The sequence below is a fragment of the Cyclopterus lumpus genome, chromosome 4, assembly GCF_009769545.1.
Source record: "Cyclopterus lumpus isolate fCycLum1 chromosome 4, fCycLum1.pri, whole genome shotgun sequence".
NCBI classification, from domain to species: Eukaryota; Metazoa; Chordata; class Actinopteri; order Perciformes; family Cyclopteridae; genus Cyclopterus; species Cyclopterus lumpus.
Window position 1 is genome coordinate 19,320,493 of NC_046969.1, and position 26,020 is coordinate 19,346,512.

The window sequence follows — 26,020 nt, forward strand, 5'->3', positions numbered from 1 at the left end:
TATTTGTGTTTTTTTCTGGCCGTTAATAGATCATTGTCAGGTGATATAGTATATTGTCTCCTGATTCTTTAAAGGTACATCAAAGTATAAGAATACAAATTAAGTATGTTCCCTTTCGATCTTGTATTCAACTTCATCTTTTATGAATGGTTTGTATATAGTAAATATGTATATAATGGGCAATTTGCCAATTAATTAGTATTACAAGTCTTATTGTAGAGGTGATTTGCACATAATCAGATAATACGTGAGTTAAGTACCGGTAAGCACCTTTGTGGCTGTATACAAGTTTATATATACTGTCTATAGAAATGTATGTAAAAAGTACGTTTTAAAGTAAGTTATATTATTATATGATTCATTCATATGATTTGCATTTCTGAGTCCAATCATATTACCGATCACTGATACCTGTCTGAAATCTGCAAAGTTGGTATGTATGTATAATGGACTTTGTTTTTACATCAATAAAATAATTGCATACCTATGCAACCGTATTGTCCTAGTTACAGTTATAATGTGCGGATCATTTCAAACTATTTATTGAAGGACTGATTATTGTATATCAATACTCTGCATTGCAGTAGCTGATAATGGTGTTTAAAGTATTTCTGCATTTTTCTCAAGGACGCCGGGATCAGACCCCCCCCCCCGCCCGCTCCAGAGAATAGTTGGGACCGGGTTGGTGTCGGTGCGGGAGAGGTGGAGGATCCCGGTGACAGGGGATCGCGGCGAACCCCCCCGCCTTGTGCAACACATCTCCTATTCTGCGGTAAAGATGGCGGCGTCAGAGGGGGCGCGCAGCGGCCGAACAACGGCAGAACGATTCTGAAAAAGCCCCAGATTAGACCGAATCTCGCTCGCCGGAAACCGTTGTTTTCCGGTTGGGACACCATCTGTATCACCGGGACACAGACAAAGGCTGTCACGCGCCGGGGTCGCGATTTTATTGTTAAAGGCAGAGTGGGTGGGTTTCACCGATAGCTGCTAACGTTAGCTAGCCAGGCGAGCTAATAGGAGCTAGTCAAAGAGCGAGCTGCGGGTTGAGGAAGACCTTTCGGGCCAGGCCGCTCCAGCTCGGGGGAATGTGAACCAGGAGGGGAGCGCAGGGGGGTTTGCTCGCTTCGTCCCGAACGTCCTTACACCAAACTACCGGGATGGGGCAGCAGGTAGGCCGCGTCGGTGAGAGCACATCGACCGGACTCCAGCCACCACAGCCCCACGCGTCCCAACCGCACCAAGGGAAGGGGAACCGGGGGAGCGGCGCCGGGAGGAGACCCCGGGAACCCGGCAGCAGCAGCACCGGGACACCGCCTGGCAGGACCGCTGCAGTGAACGTGCCCGACCCGGGGATCAACGTCTTCACACTTCATTCAGGTAACAAGAGCCCCGTGTTTTATAAAAGATGTGAAGGAGTGCGGTTTTACTTTGATTTGTGTTCGCCGCTGATGAGCGCTCGCTAGCCGAGTCTATGCTAGTTTGACAACGACGCGTTAGCGGAAACAGCCATGCCAACTAACCGTGGCTTTCCATGTCTCAATCCATTTTACCATGCGAGTGTTAATTTGTCAACTGTCTGTGCATGTAGACAGGAGGCCGTTTAGTCAGAAGACGGGCAACACAATTGCTCCGATTTGACAAGAGTATAGCATTATGTTGGAGCGTGTGCAGCTACGTTATGTGCTGCATGTGACTTGATGTTCCCCGAAGGAGGAACAGTGTTTTTGAAAAAAAGAGGAAGAGTCTTCTCTGCTCAGCCCGAGGGTCGTGACTGGAGGTGAGCCAGTTATGTTATCTCCTAAGGCCCCCTCTGTGTGAGATTTAGTTTGGTAAACAGTGATTTTTGCTTCCGGAGGTTGATCAGCAATTCCACCCCATTAACCCACCATGGGCTCGCATTACACTACCTAGTGGTTTTCACATGCTCACTTGCATCCTCTGTCTGATCATGTCTACTGTTACAACACACTCAGCAAGCTGACTGCACAGTTTGATCCAGTGGGAGATGTATGTGAATTATTTAGAGTCACCTTCTGTCATTGCATGATTGTGCTCATGCAATCATCAACGTTTTAAAGCTACTCTCATGTGATTATACTTTAATATCCTTCAGGCTATCCTCACACACGATTACTAACTCTATGGATAACATGAGTACTGTGAGTCATACATAAAAAGACACACAAAAAGAGGTGTGGCAGGGCCTGCAGTGACCCATGTTCCTGCCTCAGAGCATTAGCTGTGCATTGATATTGTTATCTGCTCTGTTAGTCATGGAGAACAGTGCAGATCTGAACCACAGACAAATAGCCCAGCAGTAACTCCCCTTGATGATCTGCCACTGTCCTCCCAGGCTTTGCCCCTCGGGCAAGGTCTCTTAGTGGCCGATCTGTGCTTATAAGTAATGGGGATGACAGGATGCCTAGTTGGTGACATGCATATTATCATCATCATCATCTTCATAGTCTGTGTTGTAGTGTTTTACATGTCAATTTAAATTTTAAACGTGTACACTGTTTAGCTTTACTTCTCTCTCTCTTTGTGTGTTTTTGACATCCTATGCTCGATTTGATTGTACACTCTTAAGTGTAAACTTTTTGGCGTGTTTTAAATCTGTCTACCTGCAGGTGGCTTTGTTTCTCACTCATGTGTCCTCCATGATGACGTGTCACTTGTGCTGTGTGCTGCATAAAGCTAAAACTACTGCCATAACTTTCCTCTCCGCTGATGTCCTCACACCGTTGCGGTGAAAAAGGACACATCGAAGAGGCAAGCTTTTTGGAATGGAACACACATTCAATTCCTGGCTCGCACATCTCAAAAGTTACCTTCCTCAGCTTGAACTGCATGTACAGACAGACGGACCTAAGTGCAGCATCGCTTAGTGTCGGCACCGGTCTGTTCGTTCCGATGTTGGCGCAGGAGTGGCCTTTTTATAGCAGCCAGGATGCAGTCACACGGCCACTCTGCAGAGAGACTGCTACTCTTCAAAGCACACAATAATAGAACAACGACTCTTAAGCAAGGACGCTTGGCACTGTGAACTCTGACTATCAAAGTGCCTTTTTTCTGCTTGTCTATTCATGTGATAATGATGCAATATTGTCTTGCACATCTTTGTCGGTGAAATTTGGACTTGCTCTGTTAAGGAGGCTATTTTGGTTGGACTGCCAGTTTTAATTAGGGCTAAAACTGTAAGATGTTTTCCTTATTTGTCAGTTATGTTTCTTTTAAATACTTCATCTAGTTTGTGAAATGTCAAACCAAACTCACAATTTATAAACCTAAATGTATGTGTTTCCATTGCTAATTGACTGACTATGATTAGAGGCCACAAAACAAGTTGGTTATATTTATATAGCGTATAGTATTTTTATAAGCCAGCAGGTCTTTAAATTTATTGTCATCCACGTACATGTATGGGATCAGTCTCTTAACAGAATCAACCAATTTTTGTCTATCAACAAATCAGTTGAGCATTAGCGGTGATTGAATGGATGAGATGGCCAAATTGGATTTCTGTGAATTTGACAATGACGCCATGTGACCAGGTCTTGTCAAGGGGAAGTTGAGATAAGATGAGCTTTATTGATCCCATGCAGGGAAGTTGAAGTGCTACAGCAGCAAAAGGAAGTACAACAACTGATTAGTATAATTGTGAATCAACCAGTCGGACGAAGTGTTGGTTTGACAACAGATCTAATTCAGTGTTAGTGTCATTTTAATATCTATTAAATAATAATAATTATTATTAGTTTGTGTTTCCATAGGAGGAATGGCTTCAGAGTCTATCCCATGAAAGTTGCCAGAGAGCAACATGTTTGAAGTGGTTTTATTAATCCAGTTTTAACCACTTTATAACAGAGTAGCATACTTCAGTAACTAAATTATGCCTTCTTTGATGTAATTGAAAGGTGCCAGTCTATGAGGAATGCATTTTTGCTCATGCCTGTGTGTTGCTGCCTGTCTTTCCAGTGGGTGTCATGTGCACATGCTTCCACTAAAGTTTCTATCAGTATGCTTTAAACCACCAAGTCATTTTAGGGGGATAAACACGAGGCTGAAGGCCGTTGGTGTAAATTGGCTGTTAATATGCCAAGTGGCCTCCATCTCCTCACGTCTCTCTCCTCCGTGGGTGTGACATTTTTCAACATCTGTAGTTTCCAGCTTTGGGCTGTCTTTCTCTTTCTCCACTTGAGACGAGACGAGTCAGCTCCTGTCCCCTGCTCAGGTGTGCAGCAGTTCTCCTAGGCTCATCACTAATTGAGCATCCATGTCTCCCAACAAGACCGTGTTTACCGCACTAGACAGACGATACCAGCCAGAAAACACTGAGGTAAACAAGGGCAGATAGGGAGCAGACTGCCTCTGTGCTGATTCAAAGGGAGCCACCGCTGTAAGTATTGGTCGAAGTGCAGTATTAGTAAATCGGAGGACGCAGCATATTGATGCTTCCACCCCTTCAGCCTTGTCAGGAGTTCAGAGATCACCATCTTGCACTGGGTTTATCTGATATACTCACTGCAGTGAGGAGAGTCCTTTGAAAAGACAGTGGGGCAATTCTGTGGAAAGATTGGCCTTGTTAAGGTAGCACTGCAATCAATGTTCTTCTAGTATTTCACTTTTACATGTCTTTTATTTTGACTTTCTTAAATGAAACCTACAGCTTGCTCGTAAGAACTCTGAGTGTATGGGAGTGATAGATGTATTGATTGTGTTAAGAACCGATCATTTTCATTTATTTTTATAAATCAACAAAGTATTAAGCTCATCTATTTTTACTCTAAACAGATCATAGAAATTGGGATAGATGAGCGAACTGGAGTATTGTTTTTTTTGGCAGTTTTGCTGATGGTGAATGCAGAGCTGGCGGTACCTAAAGAGCAGCACTGTTAAAGCTCCCCGGAGGAGAAGAGGATCCATGGACGTAAGCGGATTTGCATCACGGGTGACATGAGATTAGAGACAAATCCACTTTTCTGTGGACTCCTTGTGCTAAAACAGCAAGGAGACATCCCACAGCAGCCACTGTCATATCTCTGGACAATCAAGTTTCAAACGCTTCAGCAGCTTTAGGTTAGATTTTAATATCCTGGAGTAAAATAATTTGTTGCTCAAAAAACTAATTAGTCAGTCCTCGTGACTGCTACTATCCACTAGGAGGAGCCATGGCCACACCTCCTCTGGGGGAAACTACCTAGAAATTAGGGCAAAACTGATGAGTCTGACTGATTGTCTCAGACATGGGAATATGTGTGATGAGATGGATGTGTTTTAACGAATATTGTTTCTGTGCAGATTATTTGAACACAATCGGACACGGTTTATGTCTGAAGACTGCATACTTCTGTAATGGCTGTTTGCTAAATAATTTAGGTTTCTCTGTCCTCATCCCTCTGCTGTTAGGCCCTTCAGTTGACCAGCTCTGCCTGTCTACAACTCGTGTCCCTGTCCCACATCTGTCTAAGAAGAGCTATCCTATTCAAAACTGAAAAATGCCCTTTAATTTATAATGCTTCACTACCGAATGTGCCATAGTCTAATGTTACCACACATTTCTGAGATTTATATGTTTTTAAGAAATTGCAGAAATATCTACTGAAGATTCTAAAATGTTTCACAGAGCTGATTTGTTTTTTCTTCAAAGTTGTGTGACTGCATGCTTCTGTGCCCAAACTCCCAGTTGTAGCCTTGAGCTTTTGCATCTGCTACCAGTCAACCTTCTGTAGATCCCAAAAACCACAGTTCTAGTTTCTATTCCTTGGCCTCCGCTCTCTGCAGCTCATATCATTAAAGAGTGAGGATTAATCAGAACAGTGAGTGATTGGATTTGCAGATGGTGAAACCACCCCTCGCATCTGTCAGCTTAAAAGCACCAAATGTTTTAAACTTCTGAAGAGGGCTGGCCAAATTGTTGCAGTGGCTCCTGAAGCTGTTCGAAGCTGCAATGGTGCAGCAGGGGAAAAACTGTGATATGGGGTAGGAAAGGGGGCAGTCCCTGTGCCAAGTCTGTTAAGCATTGATTCGCTTCCAGGATCAGTCCTCCTCTCTTTTGCTGCCATTATCGCTGCAGCTTATCTTCTGGGTTGCAGGCTGGAGACTTGGCTAGAAATGCACACTTCCACACACTGTAAACACATCCACATATAGATGTGTGTGTGTGTATATGTGTGTGTGTATATATATATATATATATATATATATATATATATATATATATATATATATATGCTTTCTTTACTTGTTTATAAGTAGAGTTAATGTGTTGCGGAGGATTATCCAACACATTCTACTGACCACATATTGGCAGCATTCTTGTGATACAATACACTTCATGATAGTGGGGTTACAAACGAGTGTTAAAAAAATAAAGAACAAACTGCCATATGAATAAAATCTGAGTTAATGCAGATCCCACTAGTCTTTTTAAAAATGTTACATTAATCACAGTCTCTGGAACATCCAACGTCATGCATTGATAATCGATAACAGTATCCCAAAACATGAGGATACTGAAGTGTGTCAATATTATCTCACACCCCTACTGACAAGTCGGTCAGAATTCCTGAATGTGCCCCACGACCCTGCTGTCCTCAAATATCCTGATTAATGCATGTGATTTTTCAGAGAAGAGATAGCTAAAAGGTTTTTTTTTTTTTCAGTTGCAGTTAATTCATTGCAAATATTGAATAACTCTGCGATCCTCGTCATTTGTTTTCATTACACAAGGTAAATAATCCAGTTTGAATTTAAGACGGTATGTAAAATGAGTAAAAGTGCCATATAAGAGAGTAATGCCGTGCCATATTGACTGCGGGGGCTCTACTGGGCTTTTTTGGCAGCCAGAGGCATCTCTGCTATCGCACTAAAAGCGCAGTGGAAGTAACATTTCCCCCTGCGTTCTGATCAGTTCGTTAAACTGAGTCATTGTAAAGCAGCTTAAACTGATACCCAAGCATGGTTAAACGACACCACACACAGATTAGATGTTCAGACATCTCGATTTGTCCTCGGGTAATTCTGTAAACCCTCGCCGCAAAGACGTAAGAAAAGCAAGGGGGAGGCAACACGAAGAGTGTACTTTTTAAGGCTTTATAGAGATCTGCTGCGGTGAACACACCTCTTGACCGGGGAGTTCAGAGCATAAACGCACACCTCTGCCAGACATTTGACATGGTCCACAGATAACATTACATAATGCATTGGACAAGACTGGGCAGATCTGCAGTGAGGAAGTCTACTCTCATGTCAGGGCTTTCATCTGAATTTATGGCGTCTCCTGGACAGAAAAACACGCTTTCTTTTGATCTCGGGGCTTCAGCGAGGCTAAAGTTTAGGTGACTTACTTTTAGGTGAACTCTGTATTTTGTTTGTATTGAAATATAATTGATCTATTAGAATATATAACTTTCTTTAGCATGTCAAACTGTATATTTACCCTATATGTGAAACAGACTCATCTAATTTTGGCAAGGAGTTTTTCAAGTGCCATCCAGTCCCTCTGCTGACAAATAAAGGAGCACTTAGCTTAGTTGCCAGCACACCTAAAGGGAAGCACTTAGAGCCCATTATTAACCCATAACAAGCCCTGAGAGGGGCAGGGCAAGCTGTGGGTTAGGTCTCCATCCTTCTCCATTCCAGGGTGATCCGCTGGCTCTTAGTCGCAGACTGGTGTTCGCCCACTGCCTAATTGATGTATTCCCAGCCGACGTGGTGGCCGTAGAGAACAGAGCTGAATAGAGAACATTGACAGGCGTTCCCGGCAGCGGTCGGCCTGTATGTGCGTGTATAAGTACTTACTCATAGAGGTTTGCAACACCAGGATGTGTAAAAGACGGGTGTCTGATTTAATGGAGAAGAGGAGAAGACATCCCAGTCTGCCGGTGAGGACATGTGTGAACAAGGCAAGTGCATACGTGTGTGGTTATTGAATGTATACCGCATACAGTAGTTACACTGCTGATAAAACGATTACTTGTTTCAGACTGATATCAGCAAGTAGAAGTGTGGTCTTTCTACGCGATAAACTTCTAGTCCTCATAAACAAGAGCATATCTTCCTGAGCCCCCACACACACACACACACACTCTTTCTTTTGCGATGTGGCGTTTAAGTTATTGTCCTTTGTCCACACAAACACCAACTTTGTAAACAACAACTGACTCTCCTCACCCTTTTGTGAGGAAGGAGTTTTGTAAACTAAAAGGCAGTTGTTTTGTAAACAACTGACTCTCAGCACCCTTCTCGAGTGATGCACTGCCTCTCAAACTGTTGATGGATTGCTAATAAATCCTGTTAGTGACATTTATTTGTCCTGGTTAAATGATATGATATGATATGGCTTTCAACTAGTGATTACTTTTAATATTTCATTGGAGATAATTATTTTGATTAATCGATTAGTTTGTTTGGTCTACAAAACATCTGAAAATGAAGGAAAATCACAATTACCTTGAGCCTTAGGTGACGTCTTTAAATCTCTAGTTATGCCACCCAATAGTCCAAAACACCAAGTTATTCTGTTCATATAAAAAGAGAAGCGCAGAAGTTGGTATCATCATCTTTTCCGTTTGATCTACTAATTGAATTATAGCTGTAGCTCTAATACAATATTCTGATTTACAATATACAACAATTATGTCTATTCAGTACATAGTACATGGATTTGTGCCCTGAAAGTGCCCTTGTTGGTTGCTCTCCCTCTAGTTTCTCCCATTTTTTGATCAAAATGTCTTTGTGTTTTGGATTCTAAGGTAACAAGAGGGTGTCTTATGCTGTGCAGATTGTAAAGCCATCAGACATATTTGGAGCTACATTAATGAACCTGACTTGAGCGGGGTCCTCCACTTTAGTCGTCTACTAAACATTGAGTTTTCTTTCAAACTTCCATCGGTTTTATTGCAAACAGTATGTCCATGTTTTTGTCCCCATAAGACAATTCGAACACAAAAAGAGCCGATAAAACATGATTTATCAATGTGACCATCAGAAAGGCTGCTACGAGATTACAACACCCAGTAGTTCTCCAGCCCCCCTTGTTTGGAGATATCGTTGACTCTCCCATATTCCTAATTTTTTCTGACTGAGTCTGCCACTGGATCTGTTCTGGCCTGTCTTTATCGGCGTATGTAATGTCGTTTTGTGCGTGGGTCTCACCCACGGCATTGTCTTAGGTTTCTGTCTTCCTGTGGGCAGCGAGCCATCCATCTCCGCTCCACCATCACTATGTGCCTGGCTCCGCAGAGTTATTTCTGGATGTCATGCTGCTATGTTTTGTTCTCCAGCTTCTAAAAATATACCCTTACCTCGCTGGTCATGGGCTTCAGATACGATCTCTATTGTTTTTTAATAGGCTGTGTAAGTGACGTTATTGTGTTGTTTAATACTTTGGCACAAGGCGGTTGGTTGGTGAAGGGAATGCTTTAAAGACACATGCAGGCACACACTCGCATACAAACAGCTGCAGGGGAAGCGTGTGTGTGTGTGTGCGTGTGTGTCCTAGGACCAGGGTCACCTCTGTCCCAGCTGTCTTAGGGGGTGCAAGCTTCTGGTGCGCCTCAGACTTGCAAATACCCTTTCTGCTTCGCTCAACACAAAGCCATCGTTTCTTCAGAACGCACATGTGCTACACTTCACAACACACACACACACACACACACACACACACACACACACGGCATCGGAAGGGCACACAACATACCCCACGCAGACCAACTGCTCCCTCAATCAAAAGCTCCAGCACATGAGCTCTGCCCAGTGGATCAGCATCACGCTTTTTGTCTGAGCATAAGAAAGATTTTAAGCGATTTTAAGAAATATGATCAACTTAATTGAACTTGATGATGCTAGGAAAACTATTTGATGTAATTGGGTTATTTGATTTGCGCCTTGGAGTACTTGACCAGTCAGTGTCTCTTTGTATCTTGCTGCTTGTCTGGGATGACTTGAATAGAGATTCCTCAAATCGAGACCTTTGACAAATGTATACAGCATAATATTTCTATTTCATTAAAAACATTCCTGAAAAGAGTGATGTGATATGTAGCTATGTAAGAGGAGCAGCTTTGACAGTTGTCTCGGCCTGACTACAGCAGTTGTAGTCATACATACACACACACACACACACACACACACACACACACACAGAGACAGAAGAAACGTGTGGGTCAATAGGACCCCCACCCCCCCACTCAGGGGAATAAGACCTGCCATCTGCTGTTGGCCACAGCACTGGTCCAGGCCTAACACCCTCCCACACTGCTCATATATACACACCCACACATCACATTCAACTCAACTTTCCTCCATACCATACATCCAGCCCTACCCCCCCAACCTCTGTATATACATGCCCCCCCGCCCCCTCTCCCCTTTACCACACACTTTTCTTATTCCCCCTCTGCCACGTTTTGCCATCTCTTACAGTGCGTTAAACCGCAGAGAACATCAGTCATGGATGTCTGTGTTCGCCAGATGGACCTTGGAAATCCTGACTCTCGGCCACATCAAAGCTGCTAGGGAGTTCCCAGCAGGAGGCTGCTAGTCACTACTGTAACTTCAGAAGTTTAGTTCAAGGACATCGTGGGTAAATACTTTGTCTGGGGGGTCTCCGTCTCACTCCGATTGCTCTCCGTACAGCGTTTGTTCTCCCGCAGTGAGGGGAGTAGCTCGTGCTCCAGGAGAATGTACACTTGTGCTTTTCAGTCTACTTAGACACGGTCAAGCTTTAAACAACTGCTGGGAGTCATCGCAGCGGATCGACAAAACCTTAAGTGCTTCTTTGGCTACTAGGACTGAAGATGTACTGGGAACTGTGGCTGAGCCAGGACACAGCCAGTGCCGCGCTGCAGTGCATGCTGGTCCAGAACAAAGGTGGGCAAGCAGTGTGCATAGATGTGGACAGACTAGACAATATTGAGCTAAATTGTTTGGCATAGGAGAAAGATATTGAGTGCGGATTTGAACAGAACTCAGAAAAGCTCTCCGCGTGCATGGCATGTGCCTGCCACATGGTGTGTAGACTAACGATGGAAAATACTTAATTTCTTGATGATGTTCTGCCATCTTTGCTCGATTAGAGCAATAACACTCAGATTTCTCTCAGTACTTTGAGTTTGCATGGGCCAACCGTAACTGGTCTGAGCAAAAAGTGATGTATTCGTCATTTTTTTAATTGCATACGGTGTCGCCCGAAGCTTAGAGTTAAAAACGGCATCATTCTCATTGACTTGCTAACTACAGTCTGAAGATACAAGTCTGAAGTTGTCTGGCATCTTGATTTTGGTTGATTTTGATCAACCTTGGGTTCTCAATTCTCCGATTTGAAAACCAAATCTGAAAGAAATGTTCTGTTCTGAGCTGCGTGTGATTGTTCACACATTAGCGGACCTTTTTAGAGGCCATTTTTCACAGGGGGCTACTGTTGTGATCTTGTTAATCACAATTGTGATTTTACACCAGCCTCCTTTTAGCTTGGCTGCATGGCTTTGCTTTTGCTAGTTTGGTGGGCTGTTCTATTACGAGACCAACAACGATATCGGACCAATACCGACTCAATTACTGAATCGGATACCGGTGACAATGGGGTTCTATGTTTATCTACTATTTAAATTATTTGTATATTATTTGAACCTCTGCACTAATGACAGTTGTCTCGCTAATGGTCTAGTTTATAAGTAAGTTCAATGGTCCTCCACAGTAAAAAATAGTTTCCTGTTCTTAAAGGCTGCATTGCAGTTCCATAAGCTTATTTCCTCTGTCTAATTTTAAGAATCAACTAGTTCCTTGTTAGTTAGTTTGTAACGACTGCAGATGTTGAAAACCGGAAGATGACCTTTAGCTGTCCTCATAAGTGCTTTGTGTTGTCTCTTTCTGTTCCCCGGATCATAGCCATGTGATGTTATCATTTAGTTGCATTTCGAAAATAAAAATCAGTGTAGTTATACCACAACTCCAAAACAACTATTATAACTATAGTGAAATATTTAAATGTATTATAATTTTGAGACAAAAACAAAAATGTGCTAAGTAGTAGCTTTTCCATTTCAAAGTTGTTGTATTGAAGAAATTGTTCTCCGTCCCTCCGGTTCCTCGCCCGTATCTCCCTCTTGCTCAGCAGCTGTCCAGGCATGCAGTGACTTTGGCAGCAGCTGTTGAGTTTAGTACGTGTAAGCCACGCATGTACTTGTTCTTCATGGTGCGTCTGTGAGTGGGAGTGTGTGTTTGTTTGTGTGTGTGTGTCTGTGTGTGTGTGTGTGTTGTAGCTATGGTAATCACTGCACCAAGAGAGATTCTTTCCTACCTCAATGCCGTAGCTCCTCCCTCTAGCGCTATACAAAAATAAAAAAAGCACGCCCACCTCAGATCTTACCTGGCGACCGGCTTCTGTGTGTAGCCATTGATAACGGTGCTCTTCAGAGTGCGGATACAGTAAAGTAATGGTTTTGAAGTGCTTGCAGGCAAGCAGCAGTTTTGAGGACGAGTGGACAGCTCTGATCGGCCGTCATCGCCACACAGGGTTCAGGCAGGGGCAACAGACTGGACAGACAGGTAGACAATCAGGAAAAATGGACACTTAGGATGATGTAGAATTGAAACTGTATCATGTGGTTAGAGTACACCTTTCCTTGTGCTTTTTGTCTCAAGATAGTATTGGAATAGAACAGCTTTTTGTGACCAGTTTGTGCTTTAGGGTTATTATCATACACAAAACAACTTATTTTGGGTTTCTGTATGATTTGAATGATCGATTTCTTTCTTCCTTCACTGTCGGCCACCTGTGTAAATGATGTTGCATTCCCAGTCACATTTGTCTCGGGTTTATCTTCCCTCTCCCTGACCATTTCTCCTTCTCTTCCTCCAGAAGCTCTCCACCGGCCATTCGGCCTGGACTCGGCAGCGCTGACGGAGGCGGTGCGTTGGAGCTCCAAGGAGAACCTGCTAGGGGCGGCCGAGAGCGACCCTAACCTCTTCGTTGCACTTTATGACTTTGTCGCCAGCGGAGACAACACGCTCAGCATCACTAAAGGTAAACAAGAGCGTAGCACTCATTTCTTTTCTCTGATTCACTGTAAATTGATTGCAACAACTGTTTATGCCTAATGATGTACAATTCTGATTTCACAAAAAAAGAGGTTTCGTGATGCTATGTGCTGAAACGAGACTTGAAAAGCGTGTTCTTCAGTCCATCCTTTCCCATGCATCATCACTGAAGGTTGAGTCGTGCTAAGCAAGACTGTTGACATCTCTTGCAACCAAACAGAGGGATTCCTCATTGGTAAATTCCTTGAGGCAATCCCTGTGATTGGCAGGCCAGCAACTCCCGGCTGAAAGAATGTTTGAGTAAAAGTGTAGTTATGCCAGAGGAATGTTGTGTGTCAATAGAGCTTACTTAACCATCACTATAATCGCACCCTGTCGTGACATCAGCCCGTATCTGATCCCCAGCCCAAAGCTTTCTTTGTCAACCGCCCAAACCTGTCTTTCACACTACGCTTTACTTATTTTACATGCAAGCCAAATGTTTGTTTACTTTATCATCCACTAGTCCAGAGGTAGAAAAATAATATCAGAGCGTGTGACAAAGAAATGTTATCTTGAGTTCAAACCAGCAGTTAACTGGTCAACAATCTCTCCCCAGTCTTAAAATATCCCCATAATATTAGAGACAGCCAGGCTGGTGTCCCCAACCGATCTAATGCATGAAACGTGGCAGAGTGTTAATTATCCATCGTTTGCAGACTTCCATGGCAGCTGCCTGGGATGGAAATGATGTTTAGACCCTGACTCATGGACTGAATCTGAGGTTCCTGCCCACATGCAAGCACATGTGCACTCCCAGGCTCCGCTGCACTATTCCTATCTGCCCGGCTCTTTGCCCTGTCACATGGAAACACCCCAGCATGCCTCTAATGCTCTGTGTGTTTCCATGTGTTAATGTTAATATTGAGTACGTTCAACTGTTATCATGACAGGGGGAAGGGGTGAGCGCAGCAGTCGAGGGCTGATCAGAGAAGGGACTTAACGAGCACACGTCTGGGGCTAATCTTTGTCTCTTCTCTGTGACGGGCTGAACCAGGCTAGGCCAGACTAGGACCTGGCTCTACAGACAGACATGGCTCCCAGTGTGTGAGGCAAAGAGGCAGTCAGTGTTTCCACTCCCTCTGTACTTAGACACAGAGGAGACTGTTGGATTGGTGGGCTGGATGTGGATAACCATCTCTGTTTTTAATGTAGTTCTGTGGATAGCCAGCCTAGTGTGTCACTTAAAGAGCGAGACCTGCAGCTCGAGTTGGTGGTTACATACTAGTGGGCCATGGTTGACTGACTGATTCGGCTTACTGTAGCCTAATAACCTAATTTTGACTTTATAGTTATTTTGTTTATAAAGTGACAAAAATAGCTCTGTTGTGAGTATTATAAACTAGATAGTGTTTTGTTGTCTCATAAGCCTTTGAATGCATCCATATGTTACTTCACCTGGACTTCTTGCATCAGATATCATTGTCTCATCTGTATCCAAAGCAAAACGCACACATCGTACTTTGTGTGTAAAGTCTGTGTGTGACTGGTGAGAGAGATCATTGGACTGGAATAGAAAGTCAGCGTAGGGGATGTGTGATAGAAGAGCAGAGGAAGGTAGACTGATACTACCTCCTCCCTTCCCAGGCAGACTTGGCCTTTGCTTTCTACCAAACCATCACTCCCAGAAAAGACTCTGCCCTGTTTCTTTTCTTTCTCCAATCCTCCATGAGACTGACGGGACTGATCACTGCTTCATTCAGTGTTTGTTACACTGATGGGTCTCTTCCCCCCCCCCATCCTGTTTCCAGCACACAACCACTCTGCTCACTCATGTCGTCTTCAGCACTGATGTCAGAGATAAAGGCAACAGACCAAGTCACTACATGCCTGGGTTTGCCGAGCCCTCTGACAGATATGCAGTTCACCCAACCCTATCATTGTTCCATGGCTTTTGATGTAGTTTTAATGAGAGGCATGACGAATACATGACTCCTCTCTCCTGTGTGGGACCTGTTATTAACCAACGCTGGGACCTGATAACAAATGATCTTCTTTGTTGTGTCTCTATAAGGAATCTGAGAGAAAAATGAATGAAATCCTGTAATCAGCGTCACAGATCTAATCATAAAACATAATAACCCTTTCTTTAAACTCATGGTTAGAGATTTTTTTTAAATTTTGTATCCAATGGCTTGCAGGGTTTACTCTGTTGGGCCTTTTTAACAGTACACATGGGTGAGATAAAGGCCATGATAACTTGTTAACCACCAGTCCACGCTCTCACCGACCTGATGAGATGAAGTCTGACAAGTTTCCCCTCCTATGTCCAGGTGAGAAACTGCGTGTGCTGGGCTACAACCAGAATGGAGAGTGGAGTGAAGTGCGCTCTAAGAACGGCCAGGGTTGGGTGCCCTCCAACTACATCACGCCGGTCAACAGTCTGGAGAAGCACAGCTGGTACCATGGGCCCGTGTCGCGCAGCGCCGCCGAGTACCTGCTCTCGTCCCTCATCAACGGCAGTTTCCTGGTCCGGGAAAGCGAGAGCAGCCCCGGACAGCTGTCAATTTCTCTTCGCTATGAGGGGAGAGTCTACCACTACCGGATCAACACCTCCTCGGATGGAAAGGTAGAGTGAAGAATAAAGGGTGGTTGACATTGAGAGAATGCTTCATCTTTATGATACTTTTTCATAATTAGGTCAAGTTGCGTGCTGCTTTTTCTGGAGTTGTCGTTAGAACTTTGACAGCATTTATTAACTCTGTCCCTCTCCTCATCCTTTCACTTTGTCCTCGCCCACCTCCTTCCATTCCCCCTCAGGTGTATGTGACATCTGAGAGTCGTTTTGCCACCCTGGCCGAGCTGGTCCACCATCACTCCACTGTAGCCGATGGCCTGGTCACCACCCTGCACTACCCAGCACCCAAATGTAACAAGCCCACAGTGTACGGTGTCTCCCCCATTCACGACAAGTGGGAGATGGAACGCACGGATATCACCATGAAGCACAAGCTGGGAGGAGGCCAGTATGGAGAGGTGTACGTGGGAGTGTGGAAAAAGTACAACCTCACGGTGGCTGTCAAGACACTCAAGGTAAGAGGCCCCTCCTGTCATAGTTTATTGTCACTGAGCTTTATTGTGGGAAGCTGGTTTGGAAAAGTGGTTATGGATCACCACCTGCAGGCAGACCTTGGTAATACACGTGCTGCATGTTACTTGTTCCCAGCTGCCATGTCTTTCCTACCCACTGATGAGATGGCTCTTTTCTTTTTTAAATTAATTTTCCATAATGACAGGAGGACACCATGGAAGTTGAAGAATTTCTGAAAGAAGCAGCAGTTATGAAGGAGGTTAAACACCCAAACCTCGTTCAACTACTTGGTAGGTATTTATGAACACTGATTCTATGTTACTGTGCCTCGACAAAACCAAACCAATTTTCATACTTTATTCATCTCAATACATTCTAAATTACACTTAAGATGGCTTTGTCAGACACATTCACTCTTAGTGGTTGTTGGCATCTTTATTCAAACTTTGCTGCCTCTCCCACAGGTGTGTGTACGCTGGAGCCGCCGTTCTACATTGTAACAGAGTACATGCCACACGGCAATCTACTGGACTACTTGAGAGATTGTGACAAGGAGGAGGTGAACGCTGTGGTGCTGCTCTACATGGCCACACAGATCTCCTCTGCCATGGAATACCTGGAGAAGAAAAACTTTATACACAGGTGAGGGGTGTGTGTGTGTGTGTGTGTGTGTGTGTGTGTCTCTGTGTTTGTGTGCCATGCCTCATTTGTCAGAGTAATCTAATTTCTCTCTCTTTCCCCTTTCTCTCCCTCTCTTCTCCTTGCCTCACTGTCCCTCCCTCAGGGATCTCGCTGCAAGGAATTGCCTGGTCGGGGAGAATCACGTTGTGAAGGTCGCAGACTTTGGCCTGAGCAGGTTGATGACTGGTGATACTTACACAGCCCACGCTGGGGCCAAGTTCCCCATCAAATGGACTGCACCAGAGAGCCTTGCATACAACACCTTCTCAATCAAGTCTGATGTCTGGGGTGAGCAATACATGAGCATACGTTTGTATTAAGCTTTCCTCTCTTGTAGTTCATTCTTCCATGTGCTAATGTTTGATCCGCTTCCTTGCAGCATTCGGGGTGCTGCTTTGGGAAATTGCCACTTATGGCATGTCTCCATACCCTGGAATCGATCTGTCTCAGGTCTATGACCTCCTGGAGAAAGGTTACCGCATGGAACAGCCCGAGGGATGCCCGCCCAAAGTCTATGAACTCATGAGAGCATGTGAGTAGTAGCCATCATACCTACCTTTTGCTTAATCACCTAGTGGTCGCACGAAAGTGTGAGGACATGAATAGAGGTCGACAGCTTTGGAAAAGTTGGTTTGGGCTTTAATCTTTCCTAGATGCTTGTAAAAAACCTTTGTCATATCACATTTTGCAGCATCCCCTTTCATACTGTCTTAAAACTTACTATCCTGTAATTCAAAAGAAGAAAACAGACAATAGTCTGGAATTAACAGGATCTGTGAAAGACCAGATTGTTTAAGTCTTATATAGTGGTCAAATTCGGTATCGTCCTTTACTAAAATGTCTTTTTGTCCATCTCTCTTTCAGGCTGGCAGTGGAGCCCATTGGACCGGCCTTCGTTTGCAGAGATCCACCAAGCCTTTGAAACAATGTTCCATGACTCCAGCATCTCTGAAGGTAGATTAACATGCAGTTTATCCTCTGAAGGCTTTTGTGGAGCTCAAAACCTGCATTCATAAAGCTTCTAAACTCACTCCTCTAAAGGAGCAGAACATGCAAACTCTCTTTCATATCTCTTCATTCAGAAAGCTGACACTTAACTTTGCTCAGCAGAGCTGCCTTGAGAGACGGCTAGAACATCTTATATAAGATAAAACTGTATTAATCTCTGTTAAGAAACTGTGTCATTGGAGCGGCATAATGTATAGAATAGGGTAAAGTGCAACATTTTGAAAACGAAACATGTAGAACTAACCACATAATAAATGTATGTTTGAATTGTGACTTCCTTCTGATAGTTTGAATCTTTTTGTGTACATTGCAGAGGTAGCAGAGGAGCTCTGTAAGACGGCCTCCTCTGGCCACGGAGGGCCACTGCACCCTTTCAGTCACGACATGCCCCTGTTGCCTTCCAAATCTCGCACACTCCACAAGCACACAGAAAACAAGGAAAACATTGAGGGTGGACTCGACGGACGATCTGACCACGGCACGCACGGTCACTCAGGTACAGCCAGCCATGCCTACCTTTCTTCCAACCAGTCAGATGCACCAGATTGTTATTCTGCAGGTATTCCAGAGAACGTTGTTCTGCAGCGCCGCCAAGCCCGCCGCTTGAAAAGAAGGGCCGTCCATTTTTCCTGACCACTGGTGCCGGCACACCTCTAGCAGCCAGTGCTGTCTCAGGGCAGATCTGCAAGCACAGCCTGACATAGTCCCTATACCCTGGCCTAGAATTACAACGGTTTCAGCACTCGGAAGTATTTTATGTCTAATGCTCAAGGTTCTGTTTATTCAGCCGTGAAACTTAAGTGCTCCTGTCCATGTCATCCGACACCAATTAAAAAATGTTAAAGATGCTATAATGGAAATTATAAAATATAAATGTGATCATGTGATTCAGGAGGTCACTTCAAGACAAACACAAATATATTGAGTGATCAATGGTTTTTGTTATCTGTGATGGAATGAAGGTCATATTTCTATCTTGTCCTATTTGTTGCATTACTGTTATTCCCACATCCCATCCAATAGTTGATAACACGTCATGTATTCATATTTGCTAACCCCAATATTAAATTTAAATAATGTCTGTTTGTCTTGTCTCGTTTAATTTATTGCATATTTATTTGTTTTATATTGAAAATAAAATGTTTAATGTGTGTGTTGACTGTGAAGAAGACCGTCTGTTCCCGTCTTTTCTTTTTCTCACCTACTTCTGCTGCTGTTGTTTAGCTTCGATGTCTTGGTCCATGAACATGATAAATTAACAAAAACTATTCACCAATGAAGTAAACGGTAGCTTTCATGAAGTCAAAAAATAAATAAGAATTGTTACCGTGATAATGCAGAACATGAAGTGTACGTTTGATATTAATGAAACCACAAAGATTGTAACCACAGTTATGACTTCATTTTCATGTCTAACGTGTTGTACTAATATTCCTTGTTTGTATGCATTTATATTTTCATGCAAACGCTATCATTGAAGAGAGAACCATGCCAAGTAAGAAATGCTGAGTGTACCGTTGGTGCCCTTATTCAGTTCACGTAACGTTTGTCGTTATAATGTGTTGAATTTATTAGATTTATCGAATTCATTAATTATTATTTAGCAACGCTTGTGCACCGTTCCCTAGTGATTTAAACACCAGCAGAAGTGTGATCATGTATTTCCCTCTTTGACCAAAGTTTCGCAACTGCCCCCCTAGTAGCGGGTTGGGCAGTTACTGTATGGCATGTGTTATCATCAAGTCCTAGAAGTGTATTCATCATACCATCTTTTACAAGAGCAGCTTGTAAATCATTGAATTAGAGTTAGCATGTGCATGACTGGCATGGCCTGAAAACTTTCCATCCCTTTTCCTGAAAGGCTTTTTCCTTACTCATGAGTCCCAGAGGAGGAAAGAAAAGCTTTTAGAGGGAGCGGGAGGCAGGGAATGGTCCATTTTATCACAACAGCTGCCTGATGCAATGAGTGACATTAATCTATAAGCGAGCATATTAAGAGACTAAGCGGATTCTGAGCAGTGTTCTTCATTACCTTGTTTCTTGAGGTATTAAGTAACCCTTTAACAACAATGTGTTTTTGCTGAGTTCAGCCCAGCTTTTTGGCTCTGTTTTAATTCCAGCCCTCTTTCCTTCTTTCCAGGCTGGGCTTCTACCTTGTTAGGAGGGGATGGCCGATCAGGCAGCTCCCCGGCTCTGCCCAGAAAACAGCAGCCACGGGAGAAATCTCCCGGCACCCTTTTAGAGGACGCACAGGATATGGGCACATTTACGCGAGACCGCAAGACTGGCTTCTTTAGCTCCTTCATAAAGAAGAAATCTTCCTCTTCTTCGTCCTCCTCGCCGTCGTCTCAGCTCCAACAGAACCTCCCAACGCCGCCCAAGAGGAGCAGTTCTTTCCGGGAGATGGAAACGCAGCCTCACAAGAAATACGAGCCCACCGCTGATTTCAGCGCTCCTCCTCCCCAACCCCATTCGGACAGTCTCGGTGGCTTCTCTGCGTCGCCCTCTCACTCCCATGGAGAACCCACCCAGCCCCAGTCACGCTGCTGTGGGGCTGCCTTTGGACAGAAACCCTCTGGTGGGGGGCTCGCTTCACAGGTGACGAGCGGCAGCGGTTGGAGTGGGTTGGCTGGGTTTTTTACCCCTCGACTCATCAAAAAGACCCTTGGGCTACGGACAGGAAAGACAACCTCTACAGAGGAGACTGGGAGTATAGCAGGAGGGCCTAAACCCTTTCCTAGGTCCAATTCGACCTCCTCAATGTCATCTGGGCTGCCAGACCTGGAGCGCATGGCTCTGACTTTACCCAGGAACCGCAGTGCTAAACCCCCTCTCGAGAGGACTGCCTCCACAACCTCCCAGCCAGAGAATGGGGCTGCGCGGCCCTCAGAAACTCTGCAGAGGAGGATGGATGAGGGGACGGCACAGATCAGGGAAAGGCCCAAAGCCAAGCTATTACCCCGAGGTGCTGCCGTAGGCGTGAGGGCACCAGGGGTTGGGGGGGAGGTGGGGGAATCGGACAGTCTGTCTCGGGTCAAAGAGAGTAGAGAGGAGAGTGGGGGAGGACCAGACAGGCAGCAGAGTTGGTCATCTCCCTCTAAGACTTCTAGTTCTATAGCTTCATCAACCCCAGCAGGTGCGCCGACTCACAACCACAAAGTTCCGGTCCTGATCTCCCCCACACTGAAGCACAGCCCAGCTGACGTGCACCTGGTCGGACTGGACTCTCAGGGGAACCGCTTCAAACTGCTGTCTGAGCACCAAGCAGACCGGGACAGGCCACGACTTGTAAAACCCAAGTGTGCTCCTCCTCCCCCTCCCACCCTGCGCAGTCTGCAACACTCCTACAGTGGGGACGGAGAGGAGCAGGTAGGTGGAGCACCAGTGGAGGTAAACGGAGACGCGTTGAAAGCTCACAGGTCGGGGCGAATGTCGGGTGGAGCGACGACGGGTAGACCATCTGTGCCACCACCACAAGTGCCTCCTGCATCTTCCTCCTCCTTTTCGACGTCCTGCCCCGCCACCACCAACAACACGACTCCCACCAAAATGGCCAACGGGGCCGCCACCATTGCCGCCTCTTCACACACGGCATCGTCTGCCGGTTCCAAAGTGGCACTGCGGCGAACCAGGCAACAGGCGGAGAGGGTGCCCCTGGAGCGAGTTAGTCGCGTGGCCCTGCTGGAGTGCGCAGAGTGCCTGAGCAGCGCCCTCCATGGCAGCTCCGAAAGCCCCTCCAGCAGCCAGGTGCTGGACGCGGGTCACCAGCTGCTAGACTACTGCTCAGGTTATGTGGACTGCATCCCTCAGATGAGGAACAAATTTGCCTTCCGGGAGGCGGTGGGGAAGCTGGAGCTCAGCCTGCAGGAACTGAGGGCCTCGTCCTCAGGGGGTGGAGGACTGAGCGGCGTGGGGCCCAACACTGTACAGGACAACCTGCACAGCTGTATTAAAGAGATTAGTGACGTAGTACAGAGGTAGCCACTGTGACAACACCAACCGTCACCCAGAACTACCCAACAGACTGCTAATATTCCTTTTTATGTTCTGGTTCTTTTGACAGCTTTTTGGGGGACAAAATGAGACGACTCTTCAGTACCTCAGAGAAATCACTACAAAAACGTATTCTTTTTACTGTTTACAAACAACTGTTTCATAAAATGCCAGTGTGGACACTAGTTTTGCTCTGACCTATAAGTATTCAGAAACGTTCATACCAAACTAAATGTGGTTTCAGTCGCACCAAGAAATGTTTAGCCCCTCGCCTCCACCCGGCCGTAATAAAGGTCCCTTCGTTAAATGAATGTCGAGGGTATCGGTGGTGTGTAGCCAGCCCGGAGAGTCGGCAAAGTCGACGCTCACGCTGCTCATCTGTCAGTCTGAGCGAGAATGGTGGTGGCTGTGCGACGCCTTACTGAGAACACGAGACAACGGTTTCACTGACGAAGCTCGAACAATGTTTCACAAATGAGTGAATCATCAGTTGGATGTACTGTGTTTCGCAGTTGAGTATTTTGCTCACTGTCTGGGGAACTAAGTGACCATAAGCCATTTTCTTAAAGCCATTATATTCTAAAGGATTGGAATCAACATCAGGATGCAAGGTTTTGAGGTCTCAATTTGCAGTTTTATTCTGTGTGCAGAATTTTATTTTTTATTTTTTTTTTAACTTATTTTCATTTTCATGACAGTATTTTAAAGTAGATGGATAAATGTGGTAAAATATCAAATCGCCCCAAAACTGCTCCTGTCGATATCGGACTAAAGCCTGGTTTTCTGAGAATAATAAACTGTTTTGACGCAGACATTTCCACGTGTCCACACAAGGCTGACATAAAAAGACGGGATCGCTTGCATCATTGGAACTTGTGTGCATCTGACAAGCGTGTAAATAAGCTCAAATGAAATGCCAAGTGTACGTTTCAGTATTGCCAAATACAGGCTTATCAAATCTAAAAAGATTTAAAATCTAGAAAAGATTTATTTGATTTGTCATATGCACAGCATTTGTCTTGTTGTTGTGACTCATGTTCACACCTTAACACAGTGCCACATGAATGGGGGGGAAATCCCCAGTCTCCTAAAGCATTTCAATATTTATGTCCAGTTATCCTTGCACACTACATTTCTTCCTTGTAGGATGGAGCATAAAAGAGTGGGGGGAGGGGAGAGCACAGGGTAGCGCATGAGCAGGTGAATTGGGACGGTATTTCTAAAAGTGTCCTGAGTATGGACAGAGCTGGATTCCCTGTAGCCTTGTCGTGTCCTCAGTGCCTCAAATTCTTCCATGTATGAACACTGCGAAATGCAGAGACCTACTTTACACTAATCACACAGTACTGATCTCTCAACAACAAAAAACTGCAGTACGTCTTCAGCACATGAGTGATTTTTTACATTATTTGGTTCAAAGAAAAATGCTTTTTAGAATGTCTATGTCTGAACTTGAATTTTAAATTATTCCTGATTTTTTTTTCTTTTTTCTTTTATTAAAAGCACAGACCTATTTTGAGAGAAAAGTTATGTAAATATTTGATTTATTTCATATGCAGGAAACAAAAGATGTGTGTGTAGTTACAGCATTAAGAGCAATGTTTTTGACTGAAGAGAGGTATTGCGAGACATCGGCTCATCCACCCTAATCTGAATATCTGCTTCATGAATGTATTAGTCTTCTGTTCTGAATCTGGTCGAACGTTCATCTGCATGACTCTTTAATTTTTTTTTTAAGGGGACATTTTTCTTAAATTATTTATTATTATTATTTTTTTATTGGCCCATACGTCTAATTTTGGTCACACTAAATAATAAATCCAGAAACGGCTGCTCTGTTTTTTTGAGCACAAACCAAACTTGCTTTGGCTCACATCATATTGTACACTGGATAAGGCCTCAGACACATTGGTTCGTTGACACATGTTGCATAAGAATACTACAAAATCTAAATCTGTAAACACTGCAGGTCCAGAACACTTTCAAAATGCCTGTTAATGACACTTGATGGATTGCCAAGTAAATGTTTTGTCCACTTGTGTTTGTGATGTGTTTTTTCACATCATCATTTCATGTTGTGTGTCCGTATTTATGTCCATTTTCTTGCCAAACAGGATCCCTTTGAGACAAGCTGATGACTCGTGTCTATTCACTGTGAGTTTCAAATAACATGGACGAAAAAATGCCATCATCGTTTCTTTCATGATTCTTGGTGCCTTTTTGTGAACAAACGATTTATGTACGCTATCACTGCAAGAATTCAAAAGTATGGCAATGTTAAAGTGTTAAGTGTTTTCTTTCCTTTGCCATGAGATTGTGATAAGCGTATCACGGCAGCATGTATTTCTGTCATTTTGGAGGTTGATGGTCAGATGCAAACTTGAAACCAAAAGGTGCACTTTGTCTTTGAAGATTATGTATTTAGATACTCTGACAAATGACACGTGAGTCTGCTGCACTAAACCCGAGCTGCTGTGGTGTCTCATAATCTGATCACATCAAAGGTTTTGTCGAAATAATTTCTCTTTCGAGTTGCCGAGCAAACTTTTTCTGTTGTGTATAGTGCATCTCTGTGGAGCAGGTTTTCCAAAAAGCCTTATCAAGAAAGATGTAACCTCCCAGAGTCGACACGTTTCCAGTCTGGACTGTTTTTAAAGAAATAAAAAATGTTGATTTTTTAAAACAATATTTACAGAGTCAATAAATTGATTTGGTACCAATGTTTTTTCCTCATATCTGATATCTGAACAGACGCTGTTCAATATTTGAGCTGACCACCCTTTTTTTGTTGCTTATTCTCAATATCAGTCTTCTACATTGTCTTTATTTATGCTGCCTGCATTTATCCTGTATATCTGTTATTTTTGTCCTGCTGTCTCTGTTTTGGAGAACAGCTCTGGAGAACATGTGTACACATCATTATACCAAAGGCCACTTCTTCAGTTGTACGAGTGCAATTTAAACCAACACACACAATAATGGAATATGTGAATTTAAACAGGGATAAAAGTGGCAAGAGATGTTAACATTAACTTTTTTATTGTACAAAATATATATTTTTTGTTTTGTTTTTGTTTTTTTATTTAAAGTTCACGTTATATTACTGTGAAGTTTTGCTCATCAGTGTTAAGCCTATTGTAAATAATAAAGATATTGATGAATACTGTTTCGTTTTTGGTTGTTCATCTGCCGAACAGTTCAATCATTTCTAAACAATTATTCAATTGATGGCTGGAGCACATGACAAGGCACATGAACTGTGAGACATAATATGGTAAGCAGAGGCATAATCAAATGAATACATTTAAAATAAAATTATTTAAAGATATGCAGCACATGTTCGAAGATAACAGAATTAGTGTAGTGGAAGGGAGAGTTGACTTGCTATACATCTACTGTATATTTAATTACTTGTTCTTTACTTTACTGGTATTCTATTCTATTCTATTTAATTGTTATAGCCCAAAATCATAAATTTGTTTTAGATATGCTTCTGTACAACATACTACAAAATACATCTTCTGATGTGTCCCCCCCCCAAAAAAAGATATAACCTTTAACAGGGAGGAAAAAAAGGAAGAAACCCTCTCCCATAATGGACAGAAGTACAATGTCAGGTGTACAGAATGAACTCCATAATAGAGCTACAACACATTCAATGCATATTATATAAATAATTCATGTAAGGAGAGTAGTAAGCAGAATAATAATGGAGAAATTACAACTATTAATAATGGTAGCAGGGGATATAATAGAATAATAATGATGATAAAAGCATTAATATCAGTAGGAACAAAATTAATATAGTTTAATAACAATAATAGTGTCAGTGGGTGTCAGGCTGGGCCACAGCAGGAGGCACGATCATGGTCCAGGTGTAACACCGATGGAAACCTACAAGTTGAGAAAGCTCAAAGACTCCAGGGGAGAAGCAGAGGTAGTAATGTGCATTATTTCCTACATTTCAATGGGAAATATTGTACTTTTTAACACCACCACATTTGTTACACAGCTGTCACCACTCATTGCTTTTCCTATAATGAACACACAAGACATAAGCAATTAATAAAATATGATTCATGCTGATAATGTTCAACTACCCAACAGTATATGCAGTAGTTAAACTAGCTCCACCTTGGCCAGCGACAAGATTGAAGTAAGGCTTAAAATGTTGATGATATGATAATAAAACCCTGACTAATAGTTTTAGCTTGAATAATTCATGTA

At 43.6% G+C, this 26,020-nt stretch overlaps 1 protein-coding gene across 2 annotated transcripts; it reads left to right on the forward strand.

Annotated features, from left to right (window-relative positions):
• Nucleotides 1-782: 782 nt before the first annotated feature.
• On the forward strand, nucleotides 783-24,918 carry abl2 (c-abl oncogene 2, non-receptor tyrosine kinase). Of its 2 annotated transcripts, none has more exons than XM_034530715.1 (11): nucleotides 783-1,377; nucleotides 12,863-13,027; nucleotides 15,354-15,649; nucleotides 15,841-16,113; nucleotides 16,317-16,401; nucleotides 16,576-16,753; nucleotides 16,896-17,080; nucleotides 17,172-17,324; nucleotides 17,657-17,746; nucleotides 18,114-18,296; nucleotides 19,941-24,918. In XM_034530715.1, exons 1-11 carry the CDS (start codon nucleotides 1,158-1,160, stop codon nucleotides 21,779-21,781), a joined length of 3,669 nt encoding a protein of 1,222 aa, XP_034386606.1. In that variant the 5' UTR covers nucleotides 783-1,157; the 3' UTR covers nucleotides 21,782-24,918. The 2 variants fall into 2 exon arrangements, with proteins under 2 accessions (XP_034386606.1, XP_034386607.1); XM_034530716.1 differs by lacking the exon at nucleotides 783-1,377 and adding an exon at nucleotides 12,381-12,549.
• Nucleotides 24,919-26,020: the final 1,102 nt, after the last annotated feature.